The sequence below is a fragment of the Rattus rattus genome, chromosome 11 (assembly GCF_011064425.1).
Source record: "Rattus rattus isolate New Zealand chromosome 11, Rrattus_CSIRO_v1, whole genome shotgun sequence".
NCBI lineage: Eukaryota > Metazoa > Chordata > Mammalia > Rodentia > Muridae > Rattus > Rattus rattus.
In genome coordinates, this window is record NC_046164.1 from 2231697 (window position 1) to 2255635 (window position 23939).

The window sequence follows — 23939 nt, forward strand, 5'->3', positions numbered from 1 at the left end:
GAGGTCCTGGGGTTTACTATGAAGCCTAGGTTAGCTTCAAACTTGTAGATGTATGCCATCTCACCCAGCTTCTTTACTTTTAAGATTTACATATTTGCATGCTGGCATTTTGGTTGTAAGTATGTATGTGCAACTTGTATGAGGCAGTGCTCATAAGTCTGCCCTTATCCCGGCCGTGAAGTCACTGATGGTTGTGAGCTGCCTAGTAGTTTTGCTGGGAATCAACCGTGAGCTCTTTGGAAGTAAGTGCTCTTACCCACCCAGGAGCTCGCTTTCCTCAGCCTTGTACTGCTGTTTCTAAGGGAAGGTTAAATATTCTTCTGTTGTTACTTGTTTGAACTGTTTGCCCAAGTTCTTTTCCTTAATTTGAAACTATTAGATATTATGTTTTTATGTCTATGTTCTTTACAGTCTTTGTGGAAATAGAGTAGCAAGGTAAAGCCATAGCAGTGTAAAAAAAGAATGAGTAAGTAGAAATGGTAGGGGTAAAAGTGTTGAAAGACACATTTTTCTGTTGTTTTGGTATTTTACTTTAGGTAAGAAAATACCAGCCAGTCATGTACCCTTAGGAGAGAATGACTTGAGCCCAGGAATCAGTGATCAGCCTGGACAGCATAGAAGATAGAGTGGGGTTTTTGTTTGTTGTTTGTTTGCACCCCCGCTCCCGTACATATGCTAACATTTTGAGACAGGGTTTCTTTATGTATCCCTGGCTGTTCTGGAACTCGCTCTGTAGACCATGCAGGCTTAGAACTCACAGGGCTACAGAGATCCATCTGCTTCTGCCTCTGCTTCTGCCTCAAGTGCTGGGATTAAAGGTGTGCACTACCACCACCCAGTAAGACCAGCCTTAAAGCACAGAGAACTACAACAAAGCCACTCATGGTTTTGACTAATAAATCCCCTTCAGGAATCCTGAACAGTCAAGCAATAGACCTCAAAATAATTTTCAAAATGTATAGTTTGCTCTTCTCTGACTAAAAAGTGCTAAGAGTCAAGAATAACAGAGCAAATTGAGTTTTTGGTGAAGAAGGGATAGTGGAAATGGAATTAGTCTTGTGAGTAGAGACTATTACCACAGGATGCTTTTAAACAACTATTTCAGGAGTTAAATCTAATGCTGTGGCAAAGAAATTCTCTTAAGAACATGAAGGTCATGTTTTTGCTTATTGCTATAAAATAGTTACAAATTGTCCCTTTCAAAAAAAAATTGCCCCTTTTATGAAGGTGATAGTATAATATCTTTGCTATTCCTAAATCCATTGAGTAGGTACATTTAATGCACGTGTGCTTATGGGGGGGGGCACCTGGTGTGGAAACCAGAGGTTGACTTTTTGTGTCATTCCTAGTCATGTTGCTCAGTTTCTTAGTAACTGTATTGTTGAGTTTAATTCTTTTATGGTATTGGTTTTCTTGAAGTATTTGGTGATTTAGGGGTTGTCTTAGGGTTTTATTGCTATGAAGCGGTACCATGACCAATGCCACTCTTATGAAGGCAAACATTTCATTGGGGCTAGCTTATAGTTTGAGAGGTTTAGTCCATTATCACCATGGTGGGAAGTATGGCAGCATGCAAGCGGACGTGGTGCTTGAGGAGCCGAGAACTCTACATCTTGATCCTAAGGCAGTCAGTAAGAGATTATCTTCTGCACTGAGCAGAGCCTGAGCATAGGAGACCTCACCTGTGTAGGAGCCTGCCTGCACAGTGACACACTTCCTCCAACAAGACCACACCTCCTGATGGTGCCACTTCTTCTGTCTAAGCTTTCACATACAATGAGTCTTTGGCAGCCATTCTTAGTTCAACAAAGGTGTTGTCTCTTTCTTTGAGTTTGATAATTTGGATGGTTTGGTTTTTTTAGTGAATGCAGTCTTTTACAGGAGCTTTCCTGTGGTAATAGTTAGTAGGAGATGAACAGATACATGCATGCATGTGGAAACTAGACTTTGGGTATGTTCCTCAAGCACATACTTTTCTTTGAGGCAGATTCCTACTGAATCTGGAGCTCATTGATATGAACTCTAGGGATTCTCTTGCCTCTTAAGTCTACAATTATAATATAGGTATGCAACCCCTTCCCTCCCTTTTCTTAAAATAGGGGAACTAGATACTGAATGCAGGTCCTGAAATTTGTGTAGCAGACACTTTACCAATTGAGCTGTCTTTCTAGCCCTGAGCGCATCAATTTTTTTTTTCTTTTTTTTTTTTCCGGAGCTGGGGACTGAACCCAGGGCCTTGTGCTTCCTAGGCAAGCGCTCTACCACTGAGCTAAATCCCCAACCCCCCAATTTTTTATTCTTATCAAAAATCCTCAATTTCTGGTCTGCTGAAAGTGTTCTTTCATGTTTTCCAGCCATGTTAATTTCCTAACCGTTCCTACAGTAACAATAATAGCAATATTACTTATCAATAACAACAATTTTAGGCAAACTATAGCAGATATGCAGATATGTTTGTACATATTACCATCCTTTTAAAAGTCAAGATGATCTTTTGTACAAAGAGATATTTGTTTTATGTGTGCCTGAGACTGTGCATGTGCATGTCTGTGCAGGAGCCCACACTGGTTAGAAAGATGTTGACTGCTCTGGAGCTGGAGTTACAGATGACTGTTAGCCGCAGTGTGGGTGCTCAGACTGGGATTAATAACAGTAAGTGTCCTTAACTGCAGGGCCATCTCTCCAGCTCCAACGTGATGTTTTTGATGTTGGCTTTTATCTTTGAGCTTTTTTCCTAGAGCACACTCTCTTTTGACAGTTTCAGACACATAGAGCCTTTCTAGAAGCATGAGTTTGTTTGCAGATTTTAAGGAGAAATAAAACTTTTCAGTATTACCTCACTATTAAGCATTTTCACTTTTGGCCCAGGTTTTGATTTTCTTTTCTGGCAGAGTGTGGTGTTGAGTACTTTTGTTAGATATGTGAGGAAAGGAGGCATAATTAGGTTGGGATTGGTTTTTTTTCTTTGTTTTTTCCAGATAGGGTTTTTCTGTAACACTGGCTGTCTTTGAACTTGCTTTGTAGATCAGGCTGCTCTTGAACCCAGAGATTCTCTTGCCTCTGCCTCCTGAGTGCTGGGACTGAAGGTGTATTACCAAGTAAAGATACTGCTCTTAAAATATACCTTCTATACTTCTCCATTGTAAATAACCTTGTATCATTTATTGAATGGCTCTACTAAAGTGTGATTATAAAAGGAAATTGCTAGAAATAATTGTGCAGAAAGGCACTGAGTAGTAAGAGGATTGGGTAAGGGAACTCAACTCTGGTGCTGAGGAGTGAATGCAGGCCCTGGTGATGTCAGACACAGGCTCTACTCTACTCTTTCTTTGGTCCCCAAAATGGACTTTAGAAATTTCATCCTGGGCTCTTTATTTTATAACTTTTGTGATTTTGGGCAAATTATGTAAACATTTTAAGACTCAAATTTATATTTTAAAATATGAAATTGGCACTGTATATGAGAGTTATAAAGACTGAACTAGTACATGTAAAATACTTTAGTCACAAAGCTTGTGAGGAGATTTTAGTTACTATTAATCTTTACCATTACTATCCTGTTTAGGAGTTCCCAGCCTGAGGCTGAGTAGAATTATTAACCAAGTCATTTATGGAGGAGGTCCTTATAGGAATGCCAGTTTTGTACTTAAAACAGAGCAAAGAAAACTTTTAGTAAGTAGAATACTTCCTTGGGGTTCAGGAATAAGACAGACCTTGTTATTGTGACTGTACACTAAGGGAGCTAAAACAGTAATGCGAAGACATTTCAAGGTAATAGACTATTATTGAGTTCTGGATTTTCCATTTAAAAGTCGTTGTGGTCAGAGTAAATCATTTCACCTTGAAGAAATGAGACTGCTGATATTAATTGATGATGGTTAATTGGCTCCTGATTTTCTATAAAATGGCACATCTTTGGTGTCAAAATATACAGGTATCTTCTTGTTCACTGCAGTTGCTCCTGGTTTGATCTCCCTGTAAGGATCTTCCCCTTACCTCTCCTATCTTCAGCCTTAAGAGTCCCAGTCCAATGTAGAAAAAATTCAACTTTGTTAATTGTTGAGCAGCAAATGTTGAAATGAAAGGTTATGATAGCAAAAATGGCTTGTGGGAAACAACATAGGTGTCCCTTTGAGAGCTAATACATTCTTTATGATCTCAAGAGACAGAAAATGATGCTAGAACTTTAAAAAGGCAGATCACAAGGTGCAAGTGTGCATTGCTCAGATGGAGTGTTTAGACAAACTGCACTGCCATGCTCGACAACTTGATTCAGGAAAAGCAATCCTGAATATTCTGGATGTTTATTTGAAAGTAATAGCCTCAGAGAAGTACTGTGAACTATTAACATAATGCCCCTTGTTAGTACCTTGTTAGTACCTGTGTTGTTAAGGGTCTAAATTCTCTGTAGGTATGGTGCTGTGATGGGAACTAAAAACAGGGATTTTCAGTCAAAGACTTGCTATTCTACTAGAGTGTTAATTAGATTTTTGAAGAGTGTAACTTGTTTGTGGGGAAAAAAAGCACTATAAAATTCAAAACATATGTTCTATGGCACAGCCATCCTAAGAAATGTTTCATGTACACATTGAATCCTATTACAGTGTTACTTGCAGAAGCAAGAGTGGGAAAGAACCTAAGTCAGTAGATAGCTGATGAAGTTGTTTGTTGTCTGTCCATTGAAGCTTCAGAAGAATCCCTTAACACACAGGACCCACCTGGACTTTGAAAGTTTGAATTACATGAAGATTGGAACCAGAGAGGAGAGTGTTAGCTAGGCAATGGCATACACCTTTAATCTCTGTGCTCAGGAGGCAGCGGAACGTTGGAACGTTGGTCTCTGAGTTCAAGGCCAGTGTAGGCTACAAGTGAATCCCAGTGTAGCCACGGCTACAAAGAGAAATCCTGTCTCGAGTAATAAACACACCCCCCCCCCAAAAGAGAGAGAGAGAGAGAGAGAGAGAGAGAGAGAGAGAGAGAGAGAGAGAGTGCGTGAGCACATGAAAGTGATTTGCAAAGAGCCAAAAAACATATCCTCTCTAAATTGTGTGTTTTTTTTTCTTTTTTTTTAAATAAGTCATTTTCTAGAGTCTGGGGAAAAAAACAAAAAAGTTTTGGTTTGTTTTTAAGTGTGTGTGTGTTTTGCCTGTATTTGTATCTATGCACCACTTGTGCTTGGTGTGTGTGGAGGCCAGAAGAAGGCGTCTGATTCCTTGGATCTGGAATTACAGACCTGGGTGTCAGTGCTGGGAAGTGAACCTGGGTCGTCTGCAGGAGCGCTCAGTGCTCATAATTACTGGACTATCCCTCAAACCCCAAGTTGTGGTTTCTGAAGGGCCAGAAGAAGAAACTGGCAACTGAGGAAACAGGAACTTGTTTTGAGAGCACTTTAGCTGTGGTGCAGGCGAGCATGGGAGTGCGCACAGATGCAAGCAGAGTGCACTGTGTATGGCTGTCTCTGAACCATGTATGCAAACAGTTGTTTGCACACAAAGGCTGTGCTTTCCCCATGTAGTATAGGCAGGTGAGGATCAGGTTGGGGTTTGACTCTAGCTCATGGTGGCCTTTGATCACCATGTCTTTCTTTATTACTCTGAGTTATTTAAGTTCAGGAAAAGGAAAGACAGTGAAGCCTGCTAACAGTGAATTGCATAGTACTTTACAGTTTCAAAAGCCTTTTCCCATATGGCTTTATATTGTTCCATGACACAGAATTGGTGATACTTTGTAATATCAGGCCTTTATAATTGAAGAAAGAAAACAACTACAAAATTCAGGCTCTGAGAATTTGCCTTAGAAAATAGCTAATAAATTGATGGCGTTGAGCTACAAAATGAAGTCCTAGGGCACAGGAAGCTGAACCTTAGGCAGAAGTAAGCTAGAATGACATCATGTTTCAAAAAAAACAAATTAGTACAAAAACACAATAACACATGTGAAAGCTGATATTCTGTAACATCAAAACCAGATTCTTTTTTCTAATGAAGTGTAAGATTTTATGTAGTAGATTTTAGTTTGGTGAAAATCAGCTCTTAGAAGAGACTGATCCATAGAGAACCTGAAGGAAGAGAGGTGTGGTTGGCAGATGGCTTTGAGTTGCCAATGAGACCCAGACACTCCTATTGAGACAGCCCTTGTCAGAGCTGTCCATCTGGTTTATTCTAACTTATATTGATCTGAGCCAAGTGCTTAAGGAGAGTGTAATGGGCTGCCTCAGTACTTGACCTACAGGAGTTCTGAGGAGAGCTGTTTTCATACTCGATCAACAGAGAGATTAGGGAGAATACCCTTTTGTAAAATACAGTGGTGAAATATATTACTGACACTAAATTTCCACGAGAAGACCCAGGGATGTAACTCAGTGGTCCAACACTTACCTCAGTTTTGTGGGAAACCCTGAGAAAAACAATGATGAAAAAACAATGAGGCAAAAAGGAAGAAATGAAATAAACATTGAGTTTGAAAACTATATATATATATATATATATATATATTATATAATATAAAATTATATTATAAAATTATGTAACATTAAATACATACTTTTAGAGCTGTTTGGAGAGGGTTTTTTGTGGGGGAGGGTGTCTTTCAAGACAGGGTTTTCCTGTGTGTAGCCCTTGCTGTCCTGGAACTCACTCTGTAGACCAGCCTGGCCTTGAATTCACAGAGATCCACCTGCCTCTGCCTCCCAAGTGCTGGGATAAAAGTGTGTGATTAGAGATTTTGGTGTTTAATGCATTCAACTGAAGAAAAGAATAAATGCTTCAGTGTGTTCTACACCTTGTGAGAGCATTGGGAAGCCACTGAGTGGTTCTCAGAGGAGAAGTGACATCTACTTATTAATGTTTTAAAAGAGACCCCTTAGCTGAGTAAAGACAGGAGGAAGATGTGTTCAGAGTTGAGAACTACCAATTTAATTTTAATTAAACACTCAAGAGACAACATTTAAATGAGAATGTCGGTAGAATAATAGCACGACTTGAGTTGGGTGTTTGGGCTGGTTGGTAGACTTAGCTTACTTCAGGATCCTTGGTGGTTCTAATGTACAGGTAGGGTCAAGAGCACAGCCGTACCTTGGGGAAAGAGGGAAGGGATGTGGAGTTTAAACTTCAGAGAAAGGGTTGAGGATTGAAAAGCCATGGGACCCATAATGTTTTATTGCTCTGTGTTCTCTTAAGGCTTCTGTTTTCATCTTCATATATTCAAGTGGCTGAATGTTTTTTGTTTGTTTGCTTTTGTGGTGAGGTTTCTCTCTGTAGTCTTGGCTATTCTAGAACTCACTGTATAGATCAGGCTAACCTTGAACTCTGAGAGATCCGCCTACCTCTGCTTCCTGAGAGATAAGCTTCCTGAGGCCTAAAGTTGTCCACCACTGCACTCTGCTGTTAATCTTTTAAAACTGCTTCTAAAAACGCGCGCGCACGCACGCACGCACGCACGCACGCACGCACGCACGCACGCACGCATGCACGCACGCACGCACTCTTGTACCTTTGTATCCACTAGTGATTGGGTTCAGGATCCTGCAAAGATTATAAAGTTGTTATAGAATGTTAGGATTGTTGCATATATACCATATTTACCTTCTTAGGACTTTTAAACTCATGCTTTGTTTACTCCCACAGTCTAAGTGCTGTTATACTCTGTTTAGAATAACAGCAAAACATTGTGTATGTTTGAAAAGACATACTTCCCCAAGTATTTTCAGTTTTTGTTTGATTAGCTCTACACATGTTCACTCATGGAGGACTGACTGTCTTATGTGTATGTTAGGTATACTACATTACATGTATATGTATATATTCTGAAATTTGAGCACCTCAGTCATACTAACTACCTGTTTACCCAGAATTCCTTCTGCATTAAGGTTGATTGCAAAGCTTCCCATAATTGGGTAGAGAAACATTAAGCTTCTTTTCCCCCTTGCTCCTGGATTTTTGTATCTTATTGATATAAAGTATGTCTGCATCATATATTTTATGTATTAAAATGAAAAATAGGGCTGAATAAAAGGTAAAATTACTAATATTTATTATGGTAGTACTTTTTTTTTTTTTCATAGATTACAGTTGGGTCGTTTTCATTGATTATAGTTCCAGAATGGTTGGTTTATTGTGGAGAGCTGGATTAGTTACAGCTTAAAGTTCTTTTTCTCCTCCTGAGTTAAATTAGAGAATGTAGAGGAAGTTTTTATAGATTTTAGGTAGATGACATAGTCATTACAGTAACTGTGTTACCAATAGGATTAATGTAGCTAGTATAGTTTACGTTTGGGGGCTAAAAGGGTAATTTCTATTAACTTTTAGATATTTAAGATGACTTAGTAATAAAATGTAGACTCCATTGATAGTATGTATTTAAATAATCAGTACTTCCTTCCCCTCTTTTTTATTCATAGTGGTAGTCGCTCTTCTAAAACTTTTAAACCAAAGAAGAACATACCAGAGGGGTCTCACCAGTATGAGCTCTTAAAACATGCAGAAGCCACGCTGGGCAGTGGCAACCTGCGGATGGCCGTTATGCTTCCTGAGGGAGAGGATCTGAATGAGTGGGTTGCAGTTAACAGTAAGTTGCCCTTTTGTTTCTCAGCAGACTCTGAATTGGGCCATTGACCTCTTTAGATAATGTTGAGGTGCTGTCTATTCTATGATCTATTTAGTCTGTAACACTATGTAGTGATGATGAAATAGTCTGACATCACAATACGATGATGATGACACAGTCCAGCTTTGATCTTTATATGACTAAGTTCCTGAACATGAAATTTTATGAAATGTCAGTAGAACTGTGCTATCACTATTTTTGAATTATGTGATTAATTATTATTATGTGATTATAGTTTTGGCCTAAGACACTTGTTAGAAATAAAATGTTTTTGTTTTTGTTTTTGTTTTTGTTTTCATTTTATTGGTGAGAACCATGTTAACTATAAGGAGATTTTTGTGACATTTCAAGGATAGTGAGAATACATTTCCAATGTTTGTGTACATTATTACTAGGTCTCACTGTGTATCCCTGACTGCTTTAGAATCACTATGTAGATTATGATGGTCTTCAATTTAGAGAGAGTCATCTGCCTCCCAGGCGCCGGGATTCAATGGGTGTGCTAGCATGCCCTGCCCTGCCCTGCCCTGCCCTGCCCTGCCCTGCCCTGCCCTGCCCTGCCCTGCCCTGCCCTGCCCTGCCCTGCCCTTCCTGTCCCTTCTGTTTCCCTCCTGTTTGCTGCTCCTTTTTCTTCTTCCTTTTGGCATTGTTTGTGCTTTTGTACCTTTGAGAGCTCATTAATTAATTAATTTATTTAAAGTTTTTATGCTTATTTGTATGTGTGCACACACAAATATGTGGAGGTCAGAGGACAGTTTCTCTCTCTACCATGTGGGTCCTGGAGATCAAATTCAGGTTGTCAGGCTTGGTGGAAAGCACTCTTGCCCACTGAGTTTTTGTATGAATATACCGCCATATTTTGCCAGCATGCATATATTAAGAAATATCACGAATGGCTTTGTAGAACCGTGTATTGCAGAACACAGAACATTGTTTCAGTATAGAAGCAGATAATTACTTTGTCTCAGCTGCTGGACCTGAGTGTCTGTTGTCTAGAATAGCACAGTCCTCTTATGGCCTCTGCATTGCACACACAGACATTTACAGGGTCTTGGCTTTTTGTATTTTGAAGTAAGTTTTCCACTGGTGGTGGTGGCCACGGCTTTGGAATGCAACCCATCGTCATTCAAGCTTGTTGTTTCACTATTACCAATGTTTTCCATAGAATTATATGGTTATCTTGAAACTTTTTTGTGAGGGGTAATTTTAAATTGTTACATTTTCTGGTTTGTTGTCTTTTCTTATAAAGTTCTTTGATACATACATTTTCTTGCTCTCTAATACAAGCTCCTAATGGTCAGCAATTGAGATTTTGCTTTGAGCTTTCCTGATCACACCTGTTTTTGTAGGAAAAATAACTGGAATTCTGCTTAAATAGAGCCATATTATTTTTTTACTATTTAAATTTACTTATGATGGACATTTGCTTTGCAGCTGTGGATTTTTTCAATCAAATCAATATGCTGTATGGAACTATCACAGACTTCTGTACGGAGGAGAGCTGTCCGGTGATGTCAGCTGGACCAAAGTAAGACCTGCTTCTGACCAGTTTCTCTTATCACTGTCACCAGCTCTCAGATGAGAAGGTGTCTAGCCAGGCTTTCTCTGGGTTCTGGCAGCTGCCTCAGCGGCGTCCCTGTCACTGATGAGCTTGTTACCACTGTGCCTGCCTTCCAGCCACTTCCTGCCTTTCCTCTCCTTACACTGGATCTTTTTCCATCTCCTCGACCAGCTTCCTGGAAACTCCTTGCCAGTCATTCTGTTTCTTCTGAAAGGTCACCTCATTTGTCATTGGACATTTCCTTCTCTTTCTTCTTTTTATCTTATGTTAATATTTTAAAATGTCTCACCCTTGTTACAGGCCCGTGTTGAACATTTCTTTCCCTTTAGAGCTGCTTAGGATTCTTCAGTATAAATGTGCTCTTTAAAAAGATTATTGTCGGGGTTGGGGATTTAGCTCAGTGGTAGAGCGCTTGCCTAGGAAGTGCAAGGCCCTGGGTTCGGTCCCCAGCTCCGAAAAAAAGAACCAAAAAAAAAAAGATTATTGTCAATTTGTGTGTGTGTGTGTGTGTGTGTGTGTGTGTGTGTGTGTGTGTGTGTGCACGTGAGTGCATGCCCACAGTGGCCAGAGACATCTGATCTGGAGCTGCTTGAATTTGGAGCCTGTCTTGGGTCCTCTGAAAGCATAGACCGACTGCTCCAAAGAGCTGAGGCGACTCTCCAGCCTTAGTGCTGTCACTTTTTATTATGACTCCATTTTTCATTGTGTCGTGTTTACACTGTGTGTGTACACATGTGCTCAGGATCAAATCTGGGACTTCAGGTGTGCCACTCAGTTCTTTATTCTTTTAAATCTGTCTTGGTTCAAAGATAGCACTTACCACCTCCTCAACAATCAATATTGGTTGAGCCAATGCCCTTTTGCAATCGGCTTTTACCATTACTACTAATAAAGGCTGCTATTTACTTAGTGATTTGTAAATACATATTCTACTTCATATTCTAACATTCACCAGAAAAATACTGACCCGTATATTATCATGAGCATAAGGAATTTAGTCGGCTGATCAAAGAACTTGCAGCAGAGATGTGGGAGCAAAGGAAAGGCGTGTTACTCTCTTAGAAGGAGGTAAATCACACACTGGCTGTTCTCTGTAGAAGAGCAGAGAGCTGTGTTTGGTCTCCACTGCTTTCTTGCCCACAGAGAGGAGTTTTCCCACATTGTATTTCCCTGCTTCCTTTAGCTCTGCCTTCTTGAAAAAAGCAGATTCCTCTGTAGCACATTGCCTGCCCACTTGCTCCTCTCTTTGTCTTTTTGGGCATCTTTTCTACTAATCTTGTTTTTCAGAGCACACTTCATTTTAGTGTTTCTTGTTCCTGACCTTGTATTTCTCATGTGATAGATACATATTAAATGTTTATTAAACCAAAGGGTAACGTTAATATTCAAAACATGAGCATTTTTGACTCGCCAGCTTCTTTTAAGGGTATGTGAAGGGTTCTTTATCAAATGTACTAAACTACTGAGCCTTTCTTATTTACATTAGTTTTACTTTGAATTTTCTGTCATTTTTCTTACTTAATCCCAGATTTAAAGCCCCCAAGTAAAAAGAACTTTGCTGCATTTTATATAAGGAGGGAAAGCTTCAAGTTCAATGATAGACATCATAGGACAGAGAAGCAAGTTCTCCCACTTTGGCAATGTATTTTATACCCTGTATTAGAGAAAGCACTCAAGGAAACTTCAGCGGCTGCTCGTGGTGGCCTGTGCTTTAACCCAGCACTGGGGAAGCAGAGACAGGTAAATCTCTAAGTTTCAAGCCAGCCTGGTCTACAGAGTGAGCCAGCCTGGTCTACAGAGTGAGAGATTGTTTTAAAAAAAAAAAGGAAAAGAAAAGAGAAAGAAAGGAAAAGATAGAAAACTAGGCAGATGAGGGAAACATCTAAGTAGAAGATAAGTTTGATTTGATCTCTTTAGGTTGGATTGTGGTAAATGCAAAATGGACTACTGTTGATTTGGAAATGCATTCTTACCTGAAAGATCGTTTAAAACATGTTAGTGTATATATTTATAATATGCGTATGTGTACATTTATACCTCTTTTCTGATGTAATCTTTCTATTGCAGATATGAGTATCACTGGGCAGATGGAACAAACATAAAAAAGCCCATCAAGTGTTCTGCACCAAAGTATATTGATTACCTGATGACGTGGGTTCAGGACCAGCTGGATGATGAGACATTATTTCCATCAAAAATTGGTAAAAGTATTTTATGTAATTGAGATAAACATGGTGTATTTGAATTTATGTTTCTACAATGGTTCTTTCCTATCTTGCCCTACCCCTTTGAGCAGTTTCTTGGGATTGCTTTGATGAAGTAGTTTATAAGAAGAGGCACGGGAGCTTGCTAGCCAGTTATGACATAAGCAAGCTGTTTTGTGTAAATTGATTTTTTTTTTTCACCCTTGCACCTAGTAGTCTTTTTTTTTTTTTTTTTTTTTTTTTTATTTTATAAATGTGTACACGCATTACCTGTCTTCAGACAGCAGAAGAGGCCATCAGATCCCATTACAGATGGTTGTGAGCCACCATGTGGTTGCTGGGAATTGAACTCAGGTCCTCTGGAAGAGCAGCAGTCAGTGCTCTACCGTTGAGCCATCTCTCCAGCCCCTGCACCTGGTGTTTTAATTGTAAGGGTAGACAATAGAAAATAAGTGATTTCCTTCTTGACTTAATTTATTATTTGCTAAAATTTTTGTGATATTTCAGATTAAAATATTGCTGACATTATTTCTAATAAAAGAAGGCCTTTTGAGTGTGTTTGGGTGTGTTTGAGCCCCATGCCCTTGACATGTTTTTTTGTGCAGCCCTGTCTGTCCTAGAAACTGCTTTGTAAACTAGGTTGACCTCAAACTCAGAGAGCCGACTGCCTCCGCCTCCTGAGTACTGAGATTAAAAGTGTGCACCACCAACACCAGCTCCTTTCTTTCCCTTTTAAAAAAGAATTGTAAACATCTAGTAATTTTCATTTTTAGTAGAAAGTTTGAGATGGCAACTTAACTACTGTTCTGGGAGCCATAGCAGATTACCACATCAATCAAAATACTTCTAATTGTATGCATTTCAAGAGTGTTCTTGGGACCTTGTTTACACTACATTTATTAAGGATACCTCTGTATTTTAAGTGATAAACAGGTGAGTTTATGCTATAGGAAGGTAATAAAATCTGGCCTATCTTATAGAAAAAAGATAGTGGATAATTAGATAGCTAGTGATACCTACCCTATTCATGTTAATTTTCTTTCTTCCCAAACTTTATGGCTTATATCTAATTTTATACGTATGATAAAGAAGTGATTTTTACGGCTTATAAAATTATTCTTCAAGATTTTATAGTGTTCTTTTGTTTTGAGATAGGGTCTTCCTTTGTAGCTCAGACTGGCATCAAGTCAGTGGCAATCCTGGCTGAGCCTCCTGAGTGTGTCTTCAGGAATGAGCCACCAGGTGTCACATGGATTTTGAAATCAAGATATGTGAGGAAAGAAACAGACTGGGTTTGCCCTGACTTAGGTAGAGTGGCTTGTTTGGTGTATTTGCTTTGAAAGATAGACCTGTTAAGTCGAGATTGCTGCCAGTAGAGAGTTCACATGTGTTCACAGTTTAAAACTACGTATGAGTATGTTTTCTGAAAAAAAAAATTTACCTGTAGAATATTGTTAAACAACTTTTGACTAACATTGTATGTTTCAAAGAGCACTTATCTCTGAAATCTTAGATCTTCTTGGGTCTTAGGTCCTGTTTGTGGTTTTTTTCCTAGTAATATCTATTAGAGCTAAAGAGAGGATCACTGCGAATGGTTTTCATGGAGCACTCTGTCTTGTTAATCTCTGTAGTCTAGAATATGTGGACTTCCGTTTTTGGCTTAACATGGCTTGGATATTTTAGAATGTGCTTTGTGGTATGTTTATTTCTTGTGATTTTTACTTGTGTTAAGTGGGTAATAGTATTGTGACACTAAGTAATACAGTGTTTGGTTGTCTTGCCAAGTTCAACATTTAAAATATAGGATTTTGCATTCTTCTTTTTCTTTTTAAGGATTTACTTAGGACTATTGTGTATGCATGTGTGTTCATGTGGGGGTCAGAGTTCAACCTTGTGGAATCTGTTCTTTTCACCTATTCATGCTTTCTGGGGATTAAACACAGGTTAGTGGGCTCTCAGAACAAGTGGTTTACCTGCTAAACCATTGAATGGGCTCAGATATTTATTAAAATTTAAAAACTTGCATATATCTGTTATATAGCATGATGCTAAACAAATTAATGTGCATCCTGTTAACCCATTTTATTGTTTTTTATTGTTATGGAAGTAGCTATAATTACCTAATAAAAAATTCAGTATAATATATTATTAATTTTATGTTAGATCTTTAGACTTGATTATCCTATACCTTTTCTGCAGTTGTCTTATATCTCATACCTATCCCCTTACCTAGTAACCATGGTTTTATTCTCTGTAGAGTTCATCTTCTTCTTCATGCAAAATACAAGTCAGATTAAAGAATAGTCTTTTTGAGTCTGGTGTGCACTTAGAATAGTATCCCAAGGGTAAATTTTATTTTATTTTTGGTTTTTTTGAAACAAGGTTTTCCTATGTATCCAATGCTGGTCTTGAATTCACTCAGTCTTCCAGGTGCTAAGAGTACAGATATGAGTCACCACGGGTGGTCAGAATCTCCTTAAGACTTTAGTGTGTGAATGCCTGTGGGGTGTGTGTGTGTGTGTGTGTGTGTGTGTGTGTGTGTGTGTGTGTGTGTGTGTGTGTTATATGAAAAACACTTTAAGCATGACTGAAATGGTTAATAAGTTATTTATGTTAGCACATATTTGAATAGAGCTTAATGTTAACAAATCTAGCAACCTGGGTGTGAGTTTTAACTTTGCTGCTGCTTAGGTGTTTATTTGTAAAGTGGCAGTATGTTTGACGTATGCTATACCATAAAGAAGGGTCATTCGTATTTCAGAGGCACTCTGGAATTTACTCTCATTCATTATGTGCTAAGAACTTTACAAAGCTCTTATGCGCGTGCAGAATAGGGCTTTGTACACAGTACATCTTTCAGTCCTGATGCTACTTGATGACAAATCATGCTGCTTTGTGCTCTTCTCTTATTAACAGAGGGGCGGTTATCTCTTTACTAGGTGTTCCATTCCCCAAGAATTTCATGTCAGTGGCAAAAACCATACTCAAACGACTCTTCAGAGTCTACGCTCACATTTATCATCAACATTTTGACCCCGTGATCCAGCTTCAGGAGGAAGCACATCTCAATACATCTTTCAAGCACTTTATTTTTTTTGTTCAGGTAGGTTGAATCATGAAGCCTGTGTTGCTTCTTGTTTATCTTTAGAATTCTGTGATGAATACATGAATAAGTGACTATACACCGTCAGGACAGATTTCGCTATCTCTAATCTACGTCCTGTTTACACTTCCCATGATGATAAATGATGGGCCTTTTGCTCCTTAACTTCATTACTTTCCCACCTCATGTTAGGCAATCTAAAACGGTTCTAAGATGCCGTGCCTTGCTTGGACTGCTTCAATATCTAGGCTGTAAGGGGCTAAATAAGAATCCTGAATAGTGAGTCAGTCTGATGGTTCTTGTCTGTAGTTGTGGCATTCAGGAGGCTGAAGCATAAGGATTATGACTTCAAGGATAGACTGTTATCCTGGGCCAGAAGATCCTGTCTCAACAAACACAAAACAGATAAAAACAACCAAAACCAACAGAAGCAAGTAACAAACAAACACCAACCAAAGTAGAAGAACAATAGAAGAATCTGAGTCTGAACTTGACTAGTTGGGCAGACACGTTGTGCAGTTGGTCACAAGTGTTTTAGTAGTATTCCTTTAAACCTCTGCTTTAAAAGAAAATCTTGGCTCTTTATTACAAGACTCTTTTCTGGATATATGCCTTGAATATCACGTTCTGCTCCCCCATTTCTTTTTAAAACGGTATTCTAAGTGATTTTGAAGCTAATAACTATCTGTCATGGGTAAGGAGAGAAAGACTCACGGTGAGCTCTAGAGCTCTTGAGTTTGAGCTGACCTGCAGGTTGACTTTCTCTTTGTGTAATTCTCAGAGAGCTGGCCTTAAAGTGTAGACTAAGAAGCTAGGCGTGGCCCCTACGCACAATCTTAGTACTCCGGAGGCTGAGCGGGAGAATCAGGAGTAAAGAAGTATATATTAGTATATTTTTATTTAATTCTCTAATTAGAGAAATAATAAAGAAAGGTGAAAGAGTTAGAAATAGATGAGCCAGCTACTTTTTGTTGTCCGTTTCTGTAGAAATTAGAGCAAGTTTTACTTTGTATGTGAGCGTAAGTCTGTTAATGCTGTCTTTACTTTCCACTGAAGAAAAATGTCCACTTTCCTTAATACATACTCCTTACACTAAAGGCACACTTCTTTTAAATTATCTGTAAAAACACATTTTGAGAGGTTGTAACTTCCCAAAGCTTTCTGGGGGAGTTATGTGACAATCTCCTCTGCAGAGCCATAGCAATAAAGCCCACTTCATTCCAAGATTTTCATTCATATTTTAGTCAGCAGAAAATGATTGTCAAAGTTTAGGTTTTGTCGGGTCAGGAAAAAAATATTCTTCCTGAGTAAAGTGTTAAAGAGTGAAGTGTTAGTTTTACACTACTCTTTAGCCATGAAGTATACTCTTTGCTATGTACTAGCAAGTAGTGGGGGTCAATTTAGATCATTTTACCTATCACAATGTACTAGCAACACCCCTGTGATTAAGAAGACCATTGTTTGGACCTGCGGATTTAGAGAATCTTGCTCTGGCCCCATACATTCTTGATCTACAGGGCCAACAACATACTTACCCAGGTCCTTTTTCGTATCTTATGTCCTTAGACTATATGTGATCCTAGAATCCCTTACCCACATGCTCTCAGTTAAACAAGGCTGATGTTTATTCTTTGGACTAGGTCACATCTCTGTTAGGTCTAACTTCAGACATAAGCAGTACCTAAACGATACCTGCTTTTATAGGAAATGTGTACGTCTCTCATACATGCCAGTCAACTTATCTTTACGAGTTTGCATGAGGCCCCTTTGCACACAGATGGGGATTGGGGTTGGAAAAGCCAAAGGTTAACTGAGGGCCAGGAACTCAGAGCTGGTTTTCCTCATGTGGTCTGTTTTCTAGTGTAGAATCCTGAGCAGTTTTCAGAATTCTAAATTTGAGTCTGTTTTTCTGCTTAATCTGGAGATTTGTCAAGACAGGAAGACATTCTTTATTTGACAGGGCTACTTTAATGTCTAATACAAAAATGGAGTCATGTGGTATATATTCCCATATATTCTTGGCCCAGACTCCATCAATCTGAGGGACAGGCTTGTAGTATTAATTAAGGCTGATGCTTCTCTACAGTTCTGATTGTAGGCTTGGCATATGATGGGTGCTAATCACGGATTTCACTGGAAGTTGAGAAAGGACCATCTTATGGAAGATAGGAAGTATATGTGGCTTTTATTCATTTTTTTAAAATTATAGTTCAGGAGAAATCATTTAAAAAGTCATTTTAAAAGATAACAACAGTACCTTGATTATTGGCACAGTTTGAAGCATCCTGACTTAAGTTTTCCGTGGTAAAATCTTTTTCTTGCAGTGATATCACATCCCTGTTTGACTGACATTTCAGTACCGCCTAGTGTATTCTTTTCAGCAGGAAGCAACAGCTCCCACTCACTGGCAGTGGAAGCCAATGATACAGTTTATTCCAGGAATTCCATGAAGTGGTTAACAGCGTTTACCACATTTAGTATCTACAATCATTTCATGAGATGGAGGGATTATTTTAATATTATAGATACTTAATGTTATAGATATGTAAAAATAGAGCAAAAGGGATCTTAAGTGATTTTCTTAAGGCAATGAATGATTTAAAAAGAGATTACTTACTTCAGAAGCTAATACCCAGTAATGTTCATGGTAATTTGTTTTGGAATTAGATACAAATAATGTTTTGCTGTTTTTAGGAGTTCAACCTTATTGACAGACGAGAGTTGGCACCACTGCAAGAGCTGATTGAAAAACTCACCTCAAAGGACAGATAGAGGATGCAAAGCTGTGCACTCTTCTTCAGATGGAGCTGCGTGCGCACAGTGTCGTTGGCTTTGTTATATTTCACTTTTGTCTAGAGTGTTTCTGTTTTAGGTTCTGGGGCTTGCTTGGGTTCCCTTTTTTCTTCTGAATATATAAAATCATATTCTGTCGCTAGAGGAAGCTGAGAACCATTTGAAAAGAGCAGATTTTGTCTTAGTGGTATCCAGTATTTTTTTCTGTTTTATTTTTATGAACCTGGTTTTGGTTACTTGAGGAGTTTATATAATAGTGTGCGCTGGAAACAGATGCGAACTGACTGAAGTGCTGATGGACTGGGCCTGTGTGTGCAGACTGTGGCCCACTTTGGAGTCCCTAAAAGACTGACGTGGTTTTAAGTGCCTTGATAGGCTCACTTCTAAGGTGCAAAGCACAGATATAGGACTGAACAGAGCTTGAAACAATATTAGAATTTCTATCTAGGGCACTTACTTGTGCATGTTATAAAGTAATCTGTTATAAAAGCCATAGTTTACTCAAATTGTTGATCTCCAGCTTTTACTATGTTGAGAAAGACATAATTTGTAAAATTGTGCATGTAGAACATAAATATAAAACAACAAATTATTTCTTAATTATTTTTGACATAATTTGTAAAGGTGTGCATGTAGAACATAAATGTAAAACAACAAAATTCTTAATTATTTTTGATATTGACTAATATATTCTGTTCAACAGATGTTTAAAGTTCTACAAGCAGGTCTTTTCCCATCTCTTAATATCTGTGATATTGAAATATGAAGATGTTGAAATGTAATAGATACTGCATTTCAGCTTCTTTCTACATGTAAGTGCACTGTAAGTGTAAAACTTCAGGTTATATATAGAATCGCCATCTTCATTAAGGATGTTGAACTGTGAGGTTTCCTAGCAATTGCCAAATGAGCTGTAAGTGCAGAATCCCTTTGTACTTCAAAGAGGAAAAGAAAGTGAGACCTGTCACAGCAGGCATTAGTTTGGGAAATTACAGAGAGGATTAGTGTGGGAGTCAAATTCTAGAAAGTCCTGTTTTAGAGCCCTGGGATAGAATGGTGTCTATTACTTACAGTCTGGGGGACTTCCTTTTAGAGATCAGCTTCCATGAGAAGTTAAACATAAGTAATTAGTTTTAGGTACAGACGTTAAACATGTAATTTAACTATTTGGGGAAATAATCCACTTTTTAGCATTTCCATTCAGTGAATGGAGCTGGTATTTACCTGTCATTTTAAATGATACACTACCTTGATTATTGGTGCAGTTTGAAGCATCTTGACTCCTTGTTTTTCCACTGTGAGAAATCTTTTTTCTTTGTAGTGATATCAAGTAGTGAAAATGTCAGCTCAGTAGTTAATAGCTTTTAAATGTTGGCCGAGATGACACCCTGTCAAATGATCATTATCAACTACAGGTTCAGCAGTTTGGTTTTAGAGTAAATACTGAGGATCGCTCCCCTTCAGTTTTGTTCTTGAGAAATACTCCTTTAAGACTGAGTGTTAATTTTGTCAGTTTGGATAAATCAGCCTCCCTCAATTTTCCCTCTTTCTAGTTAGAGATACACACTTTCAAACTTGTGAACTAGAAATGCTTGCTGTGAATTTGTATACAAACACTTAGTGGATGAGAGTCTAAAATGAACAAGTGGACAGTGATACAATTAGATGCCCTTGCAGTTATGATCACTAGGAACTGCCTTTTTCTCCATTTGATTTCTGTAATGGCAATTGCTTACCATGTACTGCTCATAAAAGGAACAAAAGAGCTTGGAAAAGGTAGATAATACTGGGCATTTATTAGTAATGCTTATTTATGAACTGACAGCTAGCTGATTTCTCTAAAATACTCTTTTAGTATCTAAATAGATAATGTCAACCATTATGGGTTGTTCCAAATTCTGTTGTTTGATTCCTCTCTATACAGGAAATGAAGCACATAGTTACTCATTAAAATAGTCTTCCTTAGTATGTGACTTTCTGTCATCCCTCTGACGGGCTTCCATAGCAGCAGCATGTAGAGAGAGGAGTAAGAGGTTGCTTCTGGTCCTTTAAGCCTTACATACAGTAGTACACTGTCAGGATGGGAACTAGTCCTAGAAACTAGTGCTTGACAGTAGGACTTATCGCTCCGTGTGGATAGCAGTTTATGTTCACTGTGTCAGAATCTCAGGTGCCATGTTTTCAGTCAGCACTCAAGTTTTGGGGAATAGGGAGGCGTGTGTGTCTATATGGTGAGAAAGAGTAGACATTTCCTGGGGAAAGGCCTGGCAGTTGTGCATGCTGTTGGGTGTATGACTAAAGAAATACCAGGATACAAGAAAAAGTCAGTTTAATAAAAATTAGCTTTGAGAGTAAAATGGGTAAACCCCTCCCCCCGTTTTGGTTTTTTGAGACAAGGTCTCTGTGTAGCTCTGGTTATCCTGAACCTCACTCTGCAGACCAGGCTGGCTTCAGACTCACAGAGATCTGCCTGCCTCTGCTTCCCAAGTGCTGAGATTACAGGCACGCATCACTGACGGTCCAACAAAATGTCGTTTTATAAAGTAAGGATCAAAGCTTGATTTTGCAGGAAAGCTTGCTCATAAATGTCTCTTAGGTTCTCTTCAGAACTGTTAATTTATAAATAAGTAAGATAATTATTCCTTTTTATTTCTTCCCTTATTTTTTGAGACTGGGTCTCACTATGTAACCCTGGCATATAGACCAGGTCTCAAATTGTAAGAGATCTGCTTGGCTCTGTACCCCAAATGCTGGGATTAGAGGTATGCACCGCTATACCTGGCTACCCCACTTTTTATACAGTCATAAAAGTGCAAGCTGGTTTTCCTTATTCTTTCATAACCTCATCCCATACAATTGAATGTAGTAAATTATTATTACAGTTGTTACTCACTCACATTGGTTGGTTAAATGTGGACACGATGAAGCAAGATTTAGGAATTATTTAGTGGTCAGAATAGTGGTGGTGAAGAGAAACCAACCAAGTGAAGTGGTTGTCGTAGCAGTAGGTAGTGCAGATGGCCTTGTTCGTTCTTCATGCCCCGTAGAAGCCATGCTATTAGACTGCCCCAGACAGAAAGCATGTGTGTGGTGGTGGCTGTGGAGCTCTGTCTACCTTCAAATGGAAAATTTTTAGATTTAAATTTAGATCTTTAAATTTTGTTTCGCTAGTCATCGTAACTCTAAATGGTCAACATGAAGTTAGCAGAGTGTGTTTTAACACATACTTCAGGCTGAGTCACTACCTGGACTACAGGATAGATGAAGCACTACAGTCTCTATCAGAAAGTGGAATATGGGTATTTAGATTTCATTTTATGTAATGAGCATTTTTCTTGCTTATGGGGAAAGAAATAAAACAACAGATTTCTTTTATAGCTTTGTCTGCATCCTCTCTGACAGAGATTTTGATAACCACTGAAATGGTAGATTATGTGAGATGCAAATACTAAGTCGTCCACTGCCTTTTAAGATGAGCGTACTTTGAGAACTGACTTATGTCTGTGTAAGAAAAGTCAGTTTCATCTTTTTAGTTGCACAAAAACAATTTTTTGAAGCTTAATAGAACCTACATTAACTACCAAACCACATTCACTCACTTAGCTATTTTCTGAGAACCAAGCCAGTGTGGAAAGCAGAGTATATTTTAGGCTCTAATCTGCTGAGACGGGGACTACAGACTTGACGGCATCATAGAAATGTAGGTTCCTGATGTCACTATGGGAAGTAGGAACTATTATTTACATGTGAAAATGTTTTTTATTACTTTGTATTTATATAGAATTTTAAAACCAAGGTCTTTCTCTAGAACTTGCTTTCTATCTTTTGCCTTCCCCTAAATGTTTGACTTGTGTTGGGTAGTTTTGATTGAGAGGCTAGTATGGAAATGGGTCCAGTACCTACAGCAGCCCTTTAAAGAAGCAAAGCCTTTATTGACCTCCACTGTTTTCTGTTTTATTGTGAAAAAGGCTTCCTTTCAATTTGTCTTTAATGAAAGACTGGAGATTGATCTATAGGAAAATTGGAAACAATTTTTTTATTATGCCAAATTTTAGCCTACCTGTCAATACTATTTAAAATTATGTACGTATTCAGCATATGTCATTTATAACATTAAATTCTGATTGTGTTTTGAAAATACACTGAACCAAAAGTTTATTTGTAATTTGGAATGTGATTGCATACTAGGAAAACATCTCATTTTGAAACTTACCTGACACAGTAAGGAACATACCAGTTCTAAACTCAGCTGGTCGTTAAGCATCACTCCTAACTCACCTCACACATTATTGTTTTGCAGTAATGGAGAGATGTCCATAGGGGCTGCAGTTACCAGTGTGATTGTTGTGAGGCAATAAATGTTTAGAGATGTGTCTCCTGATCTAATAGGAAAGTTCAGTGTTAACAAATATGCAAAGAATTCTGAATGCAAATGGTTTGAATTTTTAAGGCTTCCCTAAGAAGTTATTCAGTGAGAATTCATTTTGAAGGTATAAGACTGCTCTCTGTCTCTCACTCATAGTTGGATTTATTTGTATTCTGACAAAAGAGAAAAAAATACAATAAAATATTGGGCCACCTTGTAAGTGTGGTACAAGCTCTTCCCCTCCCTCCTTTCTCTCTTGCATATAGTATTACATGGTAGAAAACGTTGGGATAAAATTCTTAGACTCACAGGAAGCAAAATCACTGGCCTTTAAGATTTGTGTTTCTCCACTCATCTGTGTGTTGTGTGCACAAATCCCCGCTCTCACGCACTCAAGACTGAGTTTACAGTTCACCATTGTTAGAGATTCATACAGGTTTTCTTTTGTTTGGTTGACAGTTTCTATATGTCACCAGAGCTGCAGTTATTGGTGACATAATATGACAATTTCCTAAATTCTTTTTCATAATTATTCCTTTATGGAATTTCTTCTACTTTTGCACAATTTGAGTTTAGTTTTGATCTTGAAATAGTCATATAGGTTGTAAAATAGGTTTGTGTATTTTTGTTTGAGAACACTTTCCTCCTTAAATTGTCCTGCCGAAATGACTATTTTTTAGGGAAAATAGTTTTTTACAGCTACTAAACTGTATTTGTTATTTTTGTATATGCATAACCAGGGTGGTGAAATCACTAATATTTTAGGGAATACTTTTGTTATATTTGATTTTTTCCTATACATTTAAGTTATTACTTAAAATTATTGGTAGAAATAATGTTGTGAAGATAGCATATAAGGAACACAGAATAGAAATCATTTCTGAAGACAAAAATCAGGACTGCTGCCAGTGCCAGGTAATGGAAGCAGAAGGAGGATTCGCGTTGTGCAATTGCTTAAGCTATGCACGGAGACAAAAGTCTGTTCTCGTGATGGGACAGGTTCTCTAGTAAGATAGTTAGATGGGACAAAAACGATCTAAACTATGAAATGCAACGTAGGCGCCATATTGTAAATTGTGCCAAGATTATGCAAATTGTAGTTACTGATCAAAGTTGTTTCTCTGTTATTATTTTAAAGGAAATACTGAATGTCAGAAAATCTGTATTATGTTTTATTTGACAGATGTAAATAATGTATACAGTCTTATATGTGGCAGAATGGGAGGTATTTAAATTTTAGGTTTTTTTTCTTTAGAAGAAAATGTTTATAAGAAAAAAACCCTAATAAATACTTTTGTTTGGCCATGA

General features: G+C 38.2%; 1 protein-coding gene across 1 annotated transcript in view; it reads left to right on the forward strand.

Annotated features, from left to right (window-relative positions):
* Nucleotides 1-23939, forward strand: part of Mob1b (MOB kinase activator 1B) — a 36804-nt gene extending 12865 nt beyond the window's left edge. Inside the window, exons 2-6 of the mRNA XM_032916006.1 lie at nt 8399-8565; nt 10039-10132; nt 12233-12366; nt 15309-15472; nt 18167-23939. Of these exons, the coding sequence (XP_032771897.1) occupies nt 8399-8565; nt 10039-10132; nt 12233-12366; nt 15309-15472; nt 18167-18244 (637 nt within the window). The 3' untranslated portion in view covers nt 18245-23939. The remainder of the gene's footprint in view (nt 1-8398; nt 8566-10038; nt 10133-12232; nt 12367-15308; nt 15473-18166) is intronic.